Raw genomic sequence first — 16154 nt, 5'->3', positions numbered from 1 at the left:
GGACACATTACCCTGATCTGAGATAATACTACTACTACCACTACTAGTGTATTATAGTGGTCTGAGGACACATTACCCTGATCTGAGATACTATTACTACTACTACTACTACTACTAGTGTATTATAGTGGTCTGAGGACACATTACCCTGATCTGAGATACTACTACTACTACTACTACTACTAGTGTATTATAGTGGTCTGAGGACACATTACCCTGATCTGAGATACTACTACTAGTGTATTATAGTGGCCTGAGGACACATTACCCTGATCTGAGATACTACTACTAGTGTATTATAGTGGTCTGAGGACACATTACCCTGATCTGAGATACTACTACTAGTGTATTATAGTGGTCTGAGGACACATTACCCTGATCTGAGATACTACTACTACTACTACTACTAGTGTATTATAGTGGTCTGAGGACACATTACCCTGATCTGAGATACTACTACTAGTGTATTATAGTGGTCTGAGGACACATTACCCTGATCTGAGATACTACTACTACTACTACTACTACTACTACTACTACTAGTGTATTATAGTGGCCTGAGGACACATTACCCTGATCTGAGATACTACTACTACTACTACTAGTGTATTATAGTGGCCTGAGGACACATTACCCTGATCTGAGATACTACTACTACTACTACTACTACTAGTGTATTATAGTGGTCTGAGGACACATTACCCTGATCTGAGATACTACTACTACTACTACTACTACTAGTGTATTATAGTGGCCTGAGGACACATTACCCTGATCTGAGATACTACTACTAGTGTATTATAGTGGTCTGAGGACACATTACCCTGATCTGAGATACTACTACTACTACTACTAGGGTATTATAGTGGTCTGAGGACACATTACCCTGATCTGAGATACTACTACTACTACTACTACTAGTGTATTATAGTGGCCTGAGGACACATTACCCTGATCTGAGATACTACTACTACTACTACTACTACTAGTGTATTATAGTGGCCTGAGGACACATTACCCTGATCTGAGATACTACTACTAGTGTATTATAGTGGCCTGAGGACACATTATTACTACTACTACTACTACTACTACTAGGGTATTATAGTGGTCTGAGGACACATTACCCTGATCTGAGATACTACTACTACTACTACTACTACTAGTGTATTATAGTGGTCTGAGGACACATTACCCTGATCTGAGATACTACTACTAGTGTATTATAGTGGCCTGAGGACACATTACCCTGATCTGAGATACTACTACTAGTGTATTATAGTGGCCTGAGGACACATTACCCTGATCTGAGATACTACTACTACTACTAGTGTATTATAGTGGTCTGAGGACACATTACCCTGATCTGAGATACTACTACTACTACTACTACTACTAGTGTATTATAGTGGCCTGAGGACACATTACCCTGATCTGAGATACTACTACTACTACTACTAGTGTATTATAGTGGCCTGAGGACACATTACCCTGATCTGAGATACTACTACTAGTGTATTATAGTGGCCTGAGGACACATTACTACTACTACTACTACTACTACTACTAGGGTATTATAGTGGTCTGAGGACACATTACCCTGATCTGAGATACTACTACTACTAGGGTATTATAGTGGTCTGAGGACACATTACCCTGATCTGAGATACTACTACTAGTGTATTATAGTGGCCTGAGGACACATTACCCTGATCTGAGATACTACTACTCTGATCTGAGATACTACTACTACTACTACTAGTGTATTATAGTGGTCTGAGGACACATTACCCTGATCTGAGATACTACTACTACTAGTGTATTATAGTGGTCTGAGGACACATTACCCTGATCTGAGATACTACTACTAGTGTATTATAGTGGTCTGAGGACACATTACCCTGATCTGAGATACTACTACTACTACTACTACTAGGGTATTATAGTGGTCTGAGGACACATTACCCTGATCTGAGATACTACTACTACTACTACTACTACTAGTGTATTATAGTGGTCTGAGGACACATTACCCTGATCTGAGATACTACTACTAGTGTATTATAGTGGCCTGAGGACACATTACCCTGATCTGAGATAATACTACTACTACTACTACTACTACTACTAGTGTATTATAGTGGTCTGAGGACACATTACCCTGATCTGAGATACTACTACTAGTGTATTATAGTGGCCTGAGGACACATTACCCTGATCTGAGATACTACTACTACTACTAGGGTATTATAGTGGTCTGAGGACACATTACCCTGATCTGAGATACTACTACTACTACTACTAGGGTATTATAGTGGTCTGAGGACACATTACCCTGATCTGAGATACTACTACTAGTGTATTATAGTGGTCTGAGGACACATTACCCTGATCTGAGATACTACTACTACTACTACTAGTGTATTATAGTGGTCTGAGGACACATTACCCTGATCTGAGATACTACTACTAGTGTATTATAGTGGTCTGAGGACACATTACCCTGATCTGAGATACTACTACTACTACTACTACTAGTGTATTATAGTGGTCTGGGGACACATTACCCTGATCTGAGATACTACTACTACTACTACTAGGGTATTATAGTGGTCTGAGGACACATTACCCTGATCTGAGATACTACTACTAGTGTATTATAGTGGTCTGAGGACACATTACCCTGATCTGAGATACTACTACTAGTGTATTATAGTGGTCTGAGGACACATTACCCTGATCTGAGATACTACTACTAGTGTATTATAGTGGCCTGAGGACACATTACCCTGATCTGAGATACTACTACTAGTGTATTATAGTGGCCTGAGGACACATTACCCTGATCTGAGATACTACTACTAGTGTATTATAGTGGCCTGAGGACACATTACCCTGATCTGAGATACTACTACTACTACTACTACTACTAGTGTATTATAGTGGTCTGAGGACACATTACCCTGATCTGAGATAATACTACTACTACCACTACTAGTGTATTATAGTGGTCTGAGGACACATTACCCTGATCTGAGATACTATTACTACTACTACTACTACTACTAGTGTATTATAGTGGTCTGAGGACACATTACCCTGATCTGAGATACTACTACTACTAGTGTATTATAGTGGTCTGAGGACACATTACCCTGATCTGAGATACTACTACTAGTGTATTATAGTGGCCTGAGGACACATTACCCTGATCTGAGATACTACTACTAGTGTATTATAGTGGTCTGAGGACACATTACCCTGATCTGAGATACTACTACTAGTGTATTATAGTGGTCTGAGGACACATTACCCTGATCTGAGATACTACTACTACTACTACTACTACTACTACTACTAGTGTATTATAGTGGTCTGAGGACACATTACCCTGATCTGAGATACTACTACTAGTGTATTATAGTGGTCTGAGGACACATTACCCTGATCTGAGATACTACTACTACTACTACTACTAGTGTATTATAGTGGCCTGAGGACACATTACCCTGATCTGAGATACTACTACTACTACTAGTGTATTATAGTGGCCTGAGGACACATTACCCTGATCTGAGATACTACTACTACTACTACTACTACTACTACTAGTGTATTATAGTGGTCTGAGGACACATTACCCTGATCTGAGATACTACTACTACTACTACTACTAGTGTATTATAGTGGCCTGAGGACACATTACCCTGATCTGAGATACTACTACTAGTGTATTATAGTGGTCTGAGGACACATTACCCTGATCTGAGATACTACTACTACTACTACTAGGGTATTATAGTGGTCTGAGGACACATTACCCTGATCTGAGATACTACTACTACTACTACTACTAGTGTATTATAGTGGCCTGAGGACACATTACCCTGATCTGAGATACTACTACTACTACTACTACTAGTGTATTATAGTGGCCTGAGGACACATTACCCTGATCTGAGATACTACTACTAGTGTATTATAGTGGCCTGAGGACACATTACTACTACTAGGGTATTATAGTGGTCTGAGGACACATTACCCTGATCTGAGATACTACTACTACTACTACTAGTGTATTATAGTGGTCTGAGGACACATTACCCTGATCTGAGATACTACTACTAGTGTATTATAGTGGCCTGAGGACACATTACCCTGATCTGAGATACTACTACTAGTGTATTATAGTGGCCTGAGGACACATTACCCTGATCTGAGATACTACTACTACTACTAGTGTATTATAGTGGTCTGAGGACACATTACCCTGATCTGAGATACTACTACTAGTGTATTATAGTGGTCTGAGGACACATTACCCTGATCTGAGATACTACTACTAGTGTATTATAGTGGCCTGAGGACACATTACCCTGATCTGAGATACTACTACTAGTGTATTATAGTGGTCTGAGGACACATTACCCTGATCTGAGATACTACTACTAGTGTATTATAGTGGTCTGAGGACACATTACCCTGATCTGAGATACTACTACTAGTGTATTATAGTGGTCTGAGGACACATTACCCTGATCTGAACTCTTCTATTTCAGGTCCAGAGTGTCGACGTGGCTGCCTTCAACAAGATCTAAGCCTCTCCCTCCCTCTCCTCTCCTCCCTCCCTTCCTCCCTCCTTCCCTCTCTCCCTCTCTCCTCTCCCTCTCCCTCCTCTCCTCTCCTCTCTCTACTCCCTCCCTCTACTCCCTCTCCCCCTCTCTCCTCTCCCTCCCTCTGACTCCCTCTCCCTCTCTCCCAGAGTCTCCCTCCCTCCTCTCCTCTCCCTCCTCTCCTCTCCTCTCTCCTCTCCCTCCCTCTCCCTCCCTCTCCCTCCCTCCCTCCTCCCTCCCTCCTCTCCAGTCATCCAGCTGCTCTCTGCTTCCAGTTACTAATAAAACACTCCCTCTCCCTCTCTCTCTCCCTCCCTCCTCTCGCCTCTGTCTCTCCCCTCCTCCCTCCCTCCCCTCCCTCCCTCCCTCCCCTCCTCCCTCCCTCCCTTCCTCCCTCCCCTCTCCCTCTCTCCCCTCCTCCCTCCCTCCCCTCCTCCCCTCTGTTTCTCCCTCCCCAGCACCTCCCTCCCTGAGGGGAAACTCCCCTCCTCCCTCCCTCCCCTCCCCCCCCCTCCCTCCTCCTCCCTCCCTCTCTCCCCTCCTCCCTCCCCTCCTCTCCAGTCATCCAAAGAGTTACTGCTGCTCTCTGCTTCCAGTTACTAATAAAACACAGCTTTAAGCACAAGACGCACCTCCACACAGCACCTGTCTGTTTCTGTCTGAATGAGGGGAAACACCCCTATAGACGCACCTCCACACAGCACCTGTCTGTTTCTGTCTGAATGAGGGGAAACACCCCTATAGACGCACCTCCACACAGCACCTGTCTGTTTCTGTCTGAATGAGGGGAAACACCCCTATAGACGCACCTCCACACAGCACCTGTCTGTTTCTGTCTGAATGAGGGGAAACACCCCTATAGACGCACCTCCACACAGCACCTGTCTGTTTCTGTCTGAATGAGGGGGAAACACCCCTATAGACGCACCTCCACACAGCACCTGTCTGTTTCTGTCTGAATGAGGGAAACACCCCTATAGACGCACCTCCACACAGCACCTGTCTGTTTCTGTCTGAATGAGGGGAAGCACCCTATAGACGCACCTCCACACAGCACCTGTCTGTTTCTGTCTGAATGAGGGGAAACACCCCTATAGACGCACCTCCACACAGCACCTGTCTGTTTCTGTCTGAATGAGGGGAAACACCCCTATAGACGCACCTCCACACAGCACCTGTCTGTTTCTGTCTGAATGAGGGGAAACACCCCTATAGACGCACCTCCACACAGCACCTGTCTGTTTCTGTCTGAATGAGGGGAAACACCCCTATAGACGCACCTCCACACAGCACCTGTCTGTTTCTGTCTGAATGAGGGGAAGCACCCTATAGACGCACCTCCACACAGCACCTGTCTGTTTCTGTCTGAATGAGGGAAACACCCCTATAGACGCACCTCCACACAGCACCTGTCTGTTTCTGTCTGAATGAGGGGAAACACCCCTATAGACGCACCTCCACACAGCACCTGTCTGTTTCTGTCTGAATGAGGGAAACACCCCTATAGACGCACCTCCACACAGCACCTGTCTGTTTCTGTCTGAATGAGGGAAACACCCTATAGACGCACCTCCACAAACACCTGTCTGTTTCTGTCTGAATGAGGGGAAACACCCCTATAGACGCACCTCCACAAACACCTGTCTGTTTCTGTCTGAATGAGGGGAAACACCCCTATAGACGCACCTCCACAAACACCTGTCTGTTTCTGTCTGAATGAGGGGAAACACCCCTATAGACGCACCTCCACAAACACCTGTCTGTTTCTGTCTGAATGAGGGGAAACACCCCTATAGACGCACCTCCACACAGCACCTGTCTGTTTCTGTCTGAATGAGGGGAAACACCCCTATAGACGCACCTCCACACAGCACCTGTCTGTTTCTGTCTGAATGAGGGGAAACACCCCTATAGACGCACCTCCACAAACACCTGTCTGTTTCTGTCTGAGTGAGGGGAAGCACCCCTATAGACGCACCTCCACAAACACCTGTCTGTTTCTGTCTGAATGAGGGGAAACACCCCTATAGACGCACCTCCACAAACACCTGTCTGTTTCTGTCTGAATGAGGGAAACACCCCTATAGACGCACCTCCACACAGCACCTGTCTGTTTCTGTCTGAATGAGGGAAACATGACTATATACCTGGTCTGTTAATACAGGACTAGTAAAGGCCCAGTGAGGGGAAGCACCCCTATAGACGCACCTCCACACAGCACCTGTCTGTTTCTGTCTGAATGAGGGGAAACACCCCTATAGACGCACCTCCACACAGCACCTGTCTGTTTCTGTCTGAATGAGGGGAAACATGACTATATATAGGTCTGTTAATACAGGACTAGTAAAGGCCCAGTGAGGGGAAGCACCCCTATAGACGCACCTCCACACAGCACCTGTCTGTTTCTGTCTGAATGAGGGGAAACATGACTATATATAGGTCTGTTAATACAGGACTAGTAAAGGCCCAGTGAGGGGAAGCACCCCTATAGACGCACCTCCACACAGCACCTGTCTGTTTCTGTCTGAATGAGGGGAAGCACCCCTATAGACGCACCTCCACACAGCACCTGTCTGTTTCTGTCTGAATGAGGGGAAGCACCCCTATAGACGCACCTCCACACAGCACCTGTCTGTTTCTGTCTGAATGAGGGGAAGCACCCCTATAGACGCACCTCCACAAACACCTGTCTGTTTCTGTCTGAATGAGGGCAAACATGACTATATATAGGTCTGTTAATACAGGACTAGTAAAGGCCCAGTGAGGGGAAGCACCCCTATAGACGCACCTCCACACAGCACCTGTCTGTTTCTGTCTGAATGAGGGAAACACCCTATAGACGCAAGCACCCTATAGACGCACCTCCACACAGCACCTGTCTGTTTCTGTCTGAATGAGGGGAAGCACCCCTATAGACGCACCTCCACACAGCACCTGTCTGTTTCTGTCTGAATGAGGGAAACACCCTATAGACGCACCTCCACACAGCACCTGTCTGTTTCTGTCTGAATGAGGGGAAGCACCCCTATAGAATGAGGGGAAACACCTCCACAAACACCTGTCTGTTTCTGTCTGAATGAGGGCAAACATGACTATATATAGGTCTGTTAATACAGGACTAGTAAAGGCCCAGTGAGGGGAAGCACCCCTATAGACGCACCTCCACACAGCACCTGTCTGTTTCTGTCTGAATGAGGGGAAGCACCCCTATAGACGCACCTCCACACAGCACCTGTCTGTTTCTGTCTGAATGAGGGGAAGCACCCCTATAGACGCACCTCCACACAGCACCTGTCTGTTTCTGTCTGAATGAGGGGAAGCACCCCTATAGACGCACCTCCACAAACACCTGTCTGTTTCTGTCTGAATGAGGGGAAGCACCCCTATAGACGCACCTCCACACAGCACCTGTCTGTTTCTGTCTGAATGAGGGCAAACATGACTATATATAGGTCTGTTAATACAGGACTAGTAAAGGCCCAGTGAGGGGAAGCACCCCTATAGACGCACCTCCACACAGCACCTGTCTGTTTCTGTCTGAATGAGGGCAAACATGACTATATATAGGTCTGTTAATACAGGACTAGTAAAGGCCCAGTGAGGGGAAGCACCCCTATAGACGCACCTCCACACAGCACCTGAGCCCAGTCAGGGGTACGGCTGGGGGTCCCCCTGTGTCCTCACACACACAGGTAGGGATTGGCTGTGTTCACGTTCAGAACCAGCAGCCTCATTTAGAAACGTTGCATATGCACCTAAAACATTTTCACACAGAAAGTTGCAATCATAAAAACGGAACTTGACATGAATGTGCCGATCTTTCCCGCCAACCGTAGAGCGCGCAGACTCGCCAACCGTAGAGCGCGCAGACTCGCCAACCGTAGAGCGCGCAGACTCGCCAACCGTAGAGCGCGCAGACTCGCTGCCAGAACGCAAGTTTAGTAGTAGTACTGTGGAATATATATATATATAAACGTAGTTTAGTAGTAGTCCTGTGGAATATATATATATATATATAAACGTAGTTTAGTAGTAGTACTGTGGAATATATATATATAAACATAGTTTAGTAGTAGTACTGTGGAATATATATATATAAACATAGTTTAGTAGTAGTACTGTGGAATATATATATATATATAAACATAGTTTAGTAGTAGTACTGTGGAATATATATATATATATAAACATAGTTTAGTAGTAGTACTGTGGAATATATATATATAAACATAGTTTAGTAGTAGTACTGTGGAATATATATATATAAACATAGTTTAGTAGTTTAGTAGTAGTACTGTGGAATATATATATATAAACATAGTTTAGTAGTAGTACTGTGGAATATATATATATAAACATAGTTTAGTAGTAGTACTGTGGAATATATATATATAAACTTAGTTTAGTAGTAGTACTGTGGAATATATATATATAAACTTTAGTAGTAGTACTGTGGAATATATATATATAAACATAGTTTAGTAGTAGTACTGTGGAATATATATATATAAACATAGTTTAGTAGTAGTACTGTGGAATATATATATATAAACATAGTTTAGTAGTAGTACTGTGGAATATATATATATAAACATAGTTTAGTAGTAGTACTGTGGAATATATATATATAAACATAGTTTAGTAGTAGTACTGTGGAATATATATATATAAACATAGTTTAGTAGTAGTACTGTGGAATATATATATATAAACTTAGTTTAGTAGTAGTACTGTGGAATATATATATATAAACTTTAGTAGTAGTACTGTGGAATATATATATATATATATAAACATAGTTTAGTAGTAGTACTGTGGAATATATATATATATATATATAAACGTAGTTTAGTAGTAGTACTGTGGAATATATATATATATAAACGTAGTTTAGTAGTAGTACTGTGGAATATATATATATATATAAACGTAGTTTAGTAGTAGTACTGTGGAATATATATATATATAAACATAGTTTAGTAGTAGTACTGTGGAATATATATATATAAACATAGTTTAGTAGTAGTACTGTGGAATATATATATATAAACATAGTTTAGTAGTAGTACTGTGGAATATATATATATAAACATAGTTTAGTAGTAGTCCTGTGGAATATATATATATAAACATAGTTTAGTAGTAGTACTGTGGAATATATATAAACGTAGTTTAGTAGTAGTACTGTGGAATATAAACATAGTTTAGTAGTAGTCATGTGGAATATATATATATATATATATATATAAAAACATAGTTTAGTAGTAGTACTGTGGAATATATATATATAAACGTAGTGTAGTAGTAGTCATGTGGAATATATATGTAGTTTAGTAGTCATGTGGAATATATATGTAGTTTAGTAGTCATGTGGAATATATATGTAGTTTAGTAGTTATGTGGAATATATATGCTGAAACTTATTCAGAACCATAACAGGCTGCTATATATATATATATAATAATAATATATAAACCATAACAGGCTGCTATATAATATATATATATATAAACCATAACAGGCTGCTATATATATATATTATATATATTTAGTTTGGGGTCTTTTTTTATTCCAGGGGAGGGTTTAGTTTGGGGTCTTTTTTTATTCCAGGGGAGGGTTTAGTTTGGGGTCTTTTTTTATTCCAGGGGAGGGTTTAGTTTGGGGTCTTTTTTATTCCAGGGGAGGGTTTAGTTTGGGGTCTTTTTTTATTCCAGGGGAGGGTTTAGTTTGGGGTCTTTTTTTATTCCAGGGGAGGGTTTAGTTTGGGGTCTCTTTTATTCCAGGGGAGGGTTTAGTTTGGGGTCTTTTTTATTCCAGGGGAGGGTTTAGTCCTATTGCTCGGAGTTTGAGAATTAGTTGCTTATTTTAGTATTTTGTGTGTGTGTGTGTGTATGTGTGTGCCCGATGAGGCCCTTCATCCATGATTGTCTGCTAGGCAGCAATATCAAGTGGTTCTAGTGTGGTCTCAATCAAATTCCACAGCCCATACTCCAGAGCAGTGGTTCCCCCCGTATGTACAGTACCAGTGGTTCCCCCCGTATGTACAGTACCAGTGGTTCCCCCCGTATGTACAGTACCAGTCAAAAGTTTGGATACACATTTAAGTCATGTGTGTGTCTGGTCATGTGTGTCTGATCATGTTTGTGTTAGCTCACCAGTGTGAGGGCCTTCTTGACCCAGTGGGACCCATGGCCTGTAGGAGGGGGTGTGTCACACTGTTCCCACGGGGCGGGCCATCTGAGCCCCAACCCAGGACGTCAACTGGGTGGAATCATTACGGAAAGTGTTTGACAACCAAACCAAATGACCTACCTGGATTTGTTCAATAGAAACTTGGAGTAAATGCTTTCTGTTGCAAAACGTATTGATTACAATCCAGGTTGCAGTACCACAGCCTGGACGGCCTGGTGGTGATGGTCGTTGTCCTGTTGACGGCAAAGTGCTTGTCGAGGTTAACAACCAGGAAGAGGAAGCGGGACTGACCGTGAGAGCAGAGCCACAACATGAATCTCCTTTAACTTTCCATTTCAGAAAATGGGTGTATAAAAAGTGTATACCAGTATTTCCTAGAGGATTCCCAGCCATTCCACTTGTTCTATTCCACCACCAGCACACCTGGGTCTGCTTCAGTAGAGTAAACGGAGTGAAACAGCAACAGAGTCTCTGAGAATAAGGGAACTAAACGGTCAAACATTTGAGGGACCTGGCCGAATTTGGGTTGTGAAACATTTTGACTAATGAGCAGCTGTGTTAAGGAAATCAAGACGGTGAAAGCTGAACTGTGCAGAGTAAAACATTTTGCGCAATGACCAACCCACAAGGCCTAACTATCCCCCACAAGGCCTAGACTATCACCCACAAGGCCTAAAAACTATCCCCCACAAGGCCTAAAAACTATCCCCCACAAGGCCTAAAAACTATCACCCACAAGGCCAAAAAACTATCCCCCACAAGGCCTAAAAACTATCACCCACAAGGCCTAAAAACTATCCCCCACAAGGCCTAAAAACTATCACCCCCAAATAAATTTGCAGCAAGTTGAATCTACATAATGTTCTTCATACATGAGTTGTCATGCAGTCAATATGCCGTTCTGACCTTGTGTGCAAAGTCAAATGGCACGGACAAATCAATACGAAAATAGATATGTTTTCAGCAATGGAACCAAAAGCACATTATCATTGTGTTTACTTGATAGCTAGCTAGAACAAAGTGTTAATAAGAAATTCATTTAAAAAGATTAAAAGCAATACAAATAAGTTCTCCAGTAGCCACATTTATCCAATAGGTGTCTCCATATTACCTTGTTCTCACATCACTTGTCCTGACATGCTCCTCTCCTCTCACTCAAGTGACTCGTCGGCAGTACTCTCTCAACACATCCCCCTCCATCCCACCAGTCGCTCAGCAACAGCACATCCCCCTCCATCCCACCAGTCGCTCAGCAACAGCACATCCCCCTCCATCCCACCAGTCGCTCAGCAACAGCACATCCCCCTCCATCCCACCAGTCGCTCAGCAACAGCACATCCCCCTCCATCCCACCAGTCGCTCAGCAACAGCACATCCCCCTCCATCCCACCAGTCGCTCAGCAACAGCACATCCCCCTCCATCCTACCAGTCGCTCAGCAACAGCACATCCCCCTCCATCCCACCAGTCGCTCAGCAACAGCACATCCCCCTCCATCCCACCAGTCGCTCAGCAACAGCACATCCCCCTCCATCCTACCAGTTGTTCAGCAACAGCCTGCCTCACAGTAAAATGAATAGATGGTGGCCGCAGTGCAATTTAGAAGTAGCCCAAAAACCTGCAACCAATATATTTTGTTTTCAAAGTAGCCTAATTTACAGGAACACTGCAAACATAGAAACCCTGGTTGTGTGCCTTTTTCAGTGTCAGAGTTGTATAGCAGGGAGAGTAATACCATTACCAACCACACCAACACAACCAGCCCATTTAGTGGATGAAAACACTCAACATTTATTATTACAGAAAAAACATCTGATACGGTCGTGTTCTGGGGTTAAAGGTCAGTGGTCAGACTTCTTTGGGGGGAAGAGAGCGTACTCTACAGTCAGAGCCACAGCGAAGGCAGCAAAGCCCCATTTAAAGCCCCTCAGCATCACGTCTCCCAGGGATACAGGACGACTGAAGCCTCCCACGTACCTCCACACCTCGTTACTGTGGGAGAGAGAAACATCAGTATCACACAGAGCCTTCGGAAAGTATTCAGACCGCTTGACTTTTCCCACAATCTACACACGGTACCCCGTAATGACGTCACGGTACCCCGTAATGGCGTCACGGTACCCCGTAATGGCGCCACGGTACCCCGTAATGACGCCACAATACCCCGTAATGACGCCACGATACCCCGTGATGTATTTAAAAATATATATAACCCCCCCCCAGCAATCTACACAATACCCCGTAATGACAAAACAACTTTTTTTTTTGACATTTTTGCAAATGTATTTAAAAAATAAACTGAAATATTACATTTACATAAGTATTCAAACCCTTTACTCAGTACTTTGCTGAAGCATCTTTGGCAGTACTTACAGCCTCAAGTCTTCTTGGGTATGAAGCTACAAGCTTGACACACCTGTATTTGAGTTTCTCCCATTCTTCTCTGCAGATCCTCTCAAGCTCTGTCAGGTTAGATGGGGAGCGTCGCTACACAGCTATTTTCAGCTCTCTCCAGGTCTCTCCAAGTCCAGGCTCTGGCTGGGCCACGCAAGGACATTCAGAGACTTGTCTCGAAGCCAATCCTGGGTTGTCTTGGCTGTGTGCTTAGGGTTGTAGTTCTGTTGGAAGGTGAACCTTCGCCCCAGTCTGAGGTCCTGAGCAGGTTTTCATCGAGGATCTCTACACTTGGCTCTGTTCATCTTTGCCTCGATCCTGACTAGTCTCTCAGCCCCTGCCTCTGGAAAACATCCCCACAGTATGATGCTGCCACAACCATGCTGCACCGTAGGGATGGTGTCAGGTTTCCTCTAGATGTGACGCCTGCCAATCAGACCAAAGAGTTCAATCTTGGTCTCATCAGACCAGAGAATCTTGTTCCTCATGGTCCAAGAGTCCTTTAGGTGCATTTTGGCAAACCCCAAGTGGGCTGTCATGTGCCTTTTACTAAGGAGTGGCTTCCTTCTGGCCACTATCATTTAGGCCTGATAGCAAAAGTAGCAATAGCAAAAGTTCTGAATACTTATGTAAGTAAGGTATCCATTTTTCTATTTTTAATGAATTTACAAACATTTCTCAAACCCTGTTTTCGCTGTCATTATGGGTTATTGTGTGTAGATTGCTGGGGGGGGTTTTATATATTTTTAAAATCCATTTTAGAACAAGGTTGTAATTTAACAAAATGTGGAAAAAGTCAAAGGGTCTGAATCCTTTCCGAAGGCACTGTAGATGTACACATCTTTAATGCAACGATCTCCCTCTCTCTCACCGTGCCCATGGGTCCTTCAGTCCTCTAGCTGCCAGCCTCTGCCGTGTGAACTCCAGAGGCGTTCCCTCGACCTGCCACTGCTTCGAGTCTGGCAGGTTTAATTTACTGCCGTGGTCTCCTCCCATCCTAACACACAGCGTCAGGGGGGGGGGGGGTTGAGTTGTGGAACTAGCTAGCTAAATTAGTTGATGAAAGCATACAGGACACACCACAGATTGTAAGAATATTTCATAGTACCATAGAGATGTTAGGTTTCCATGATCAGATACTCTTGGATTGTACTGTGGTTAGCTAGATAACTAGCACAGCCTACCGACTAGGGAGCTAGCAAGCTAGTTAGCCTGCTTTTAACATTAGCAGAGGACCTCGGGAAGCAGCAATGACACATTTAACCATGAAACAATTAAATCTAAGTCTTCAGTAGTACAACATATTTATATATCAAACACTTACGTTTTATTTCATGTTTTTGTAATAGTATAAACGCGTAACGGTTGTACCTGTCTGTTTGTGACCTCTGTTGTGGATGAAGCACTTCGACAATTGCATCTGATGTACGGCACTGCTACGGTACACGAAAGAGACCACACTTAGTACGTATTTTGTCGGAGCGCAAACAATCCAGTGTATTTGTCGGTCAGAACCATAGTCTGGACAGAACTAGGGATGTACATTCCCTTTCAAGACGATACGGGAACGATACATTTTAGTTTGAAGCGGTTCAGTTTGATTAGGGGACGAATCGATGCATTAACATATGTTATATTTATTTAACTAGGCAAGTCAGTTAAGAACAGATTCTTATTTACAATGACAGCCTACCCCGGACAATGCTGAGCCCAATTGTGCGCAACCCTATGGGACTCCCAATCACGGCCGGTTGTGATACCGCCTGGATTCGAACCAGGGAGGCTGTCATTCGAACCACTAAAACGCAGTGCCTTCGACCGCTGAACCAGGGAGTCTGTAGTGACGCCTCTAGCACTAAAACGCAGTGCCTTAGACCGCTGAACCAGGGAGTCTGTAGTGACGCCTCTAGCACTAAAACGCAGTGCCTTAGACCGCTGAACCAGCGAGTCTGTAGTGACGCCTCTAGCACTAAAACGCAGTGCCTTCGACCGCTGAACCAGGGAGTCTGTAGTGACGCCTCTAGCACTAAAACGCAGTGCCTTCGACCGCTGAACCAGGGAGTCTGTAGTGACGCCTCTAGCACTAAAACGCAGTGCCTTAGACCGCTGAACCAGGGAGTCTGTAGTGACGCCTCTAGCACTAAAACGCAGTGCCTTAGACCGCTGAACCAGGGAGTCTGTAGTGACGCCTCTAGCACTAAAACGGGGAGGCCACACATTACAAACATTAAACGGTGCATTCTAAATGACTGCTGCTGATAGAACTCATGATCTGGGCCTCTGAAATGACTGTGTGAGAGAGAGATGTAACATGTATGTCTACGGTATATTTACTATGGGCTTGTGAGTGTGTAAATGATGTATGTACTATGTAGGCACCTGAGCTGAGCCATAAAGGAGACGAGGCCTCCACCACCCCACTACCAGATTAGAGCCATAAGGGAGACAAGACCTCTACCACCCCACTACCAGATTAGAGTCATAAGGGAGACAAGACCTCTACCACCCCACTACCAGATTAGAGCCATAAGGGAGACAAGACCTCTACCACCCCACTACCAGATTAGAGCCATAAGGGAGACAAGACCTCCACCACCCCACTACCAGATTAGAGCCATAAGGGAGACGAGGCCTCCGACACCCCACTACCAGATTAGAGCCATAAGGGAGACAAGACCTCTACCACCCCACTACCAGATTAGAGCCATAAGGGAGACGAGACCTCTACCACCCCACTACCAGATTAGAGCCATAAGGGAGACGAGGCCTCCGACACCCCACTACCAGATTAGAGCCATAAGGGAGACGAGACCTCTACCACCCCACTACCAGATTAGAGCCATAAGGGAGACGAGACCTCTACCACCCCACTAGGGGGGGGGGGGGTGTAGCCTGTTTTTTTCCCCCTACTATGTTTGTGAAATCACCATCACCCACTAATTAACTTGTCATTTTT

General features: G+C 44.1%; 2 protein-coding genes across 6 annotated transcripts in view; one reads left to right on the top strand and one right to left on the bottom strand.

The window, feature by feature from the left end:
* eef1da (eukaryotic translation elongation factor 1 delta a (guanine nucleotide exchange protein)) overlaps positions 1 to 4720 on the top strand; it is a 36085-nt gene extending 31365 nt beyond the window's left edge. For 3 of the 4 annotated variants that reach the window (XM_065013861.1, XM_065013863.1, XM_065013862.1), the window contains one exon: positions 4560 to 4717. In XM_065013861.1, coding sequence (XP_064869933.1) covers positions 4560 to 4598 — 39 coding nt within the window. In that variant the 3' untranslated portion in view covers positions 4599 to 4717. Of the gene's footprint in view, positions 1 to 4559 lie in introns of all 4 variants that reach the window. The other variant, XM_065013860.1, reaches the window with a different exon arrangement.
* Positions 4721 to 12570: 7850 nt separating this feature from the next.
* ndufb3 (NADH:ubiquinone oxidoreductase subunit B3) lies at positions 12571 to 14652 on the bottom strand. 2 transcript variants are annotated; one of them, XM_065013864.1, is made up of 3 exons: positions 14570 to 14652; positions 14070 to 14195; positions 12571 to 12796 (listed from the first exon to the last, which is right to left on the bottom strand). In XM_065013864.1, exons 2-3 carry the CDS (start codon positions 14192 to 14194, stop codon positions 12646 to 12648), a joined length of 276 nt encoding a protein of 91 aa, XP_064869936.1. In that variant the 5' UTR covers position 14195; positions 14570 to 14652; the 3' UTR covers positions 12571 to 12645. The 2 variants fall into 2 exon arrangements, with proteins under 2 accessions (XP_064869936.1, XP_064869937.1); XM_065013865.1 differs by having other exon boundaries at positions 14523 to 14625.
* Between the last annotated feature and the right edge of the window lie 1502 nt (positions 14653 to 16154).

Source organism: Oncorhynchus nerka, linkage group LG9b, assembly GCF_034236695.1.
Source record: "Oncorhynchus nerka isolate Pitt River linkage group LG9b, Oner_Uvic_2.0, whole genome shotgun sequence".
NCBI classification, from domain to species: domain Eukaryota; kingdom Metazoa; phylum Chordata; class Actinopteri; order Salmoniformes; family Salmonidae; genus Oncorhynchus; species Oncorhynchus nerka.
This window is presented reverse-complemented; position numbering and strand designations above follow the sequence as displayed.

Excerpts from the sequence above, each read along its gene's own strand:
- ndufb3 (XM_065013864.1), bottom strand. The coding sequence starts at position 14,194 with ATGGGAGGAGACCACGGCAGTAAATTAAACCTGCCAGACTCGAAGCAG. Across the intron at positions 12,797-14,069 it reads CTGAAGGACCCATGGGCACG|TAACGAGGTGTGGAGGTACG; the intron begins GTGAGAGAGAGG and ends TCTCTCCCACAG.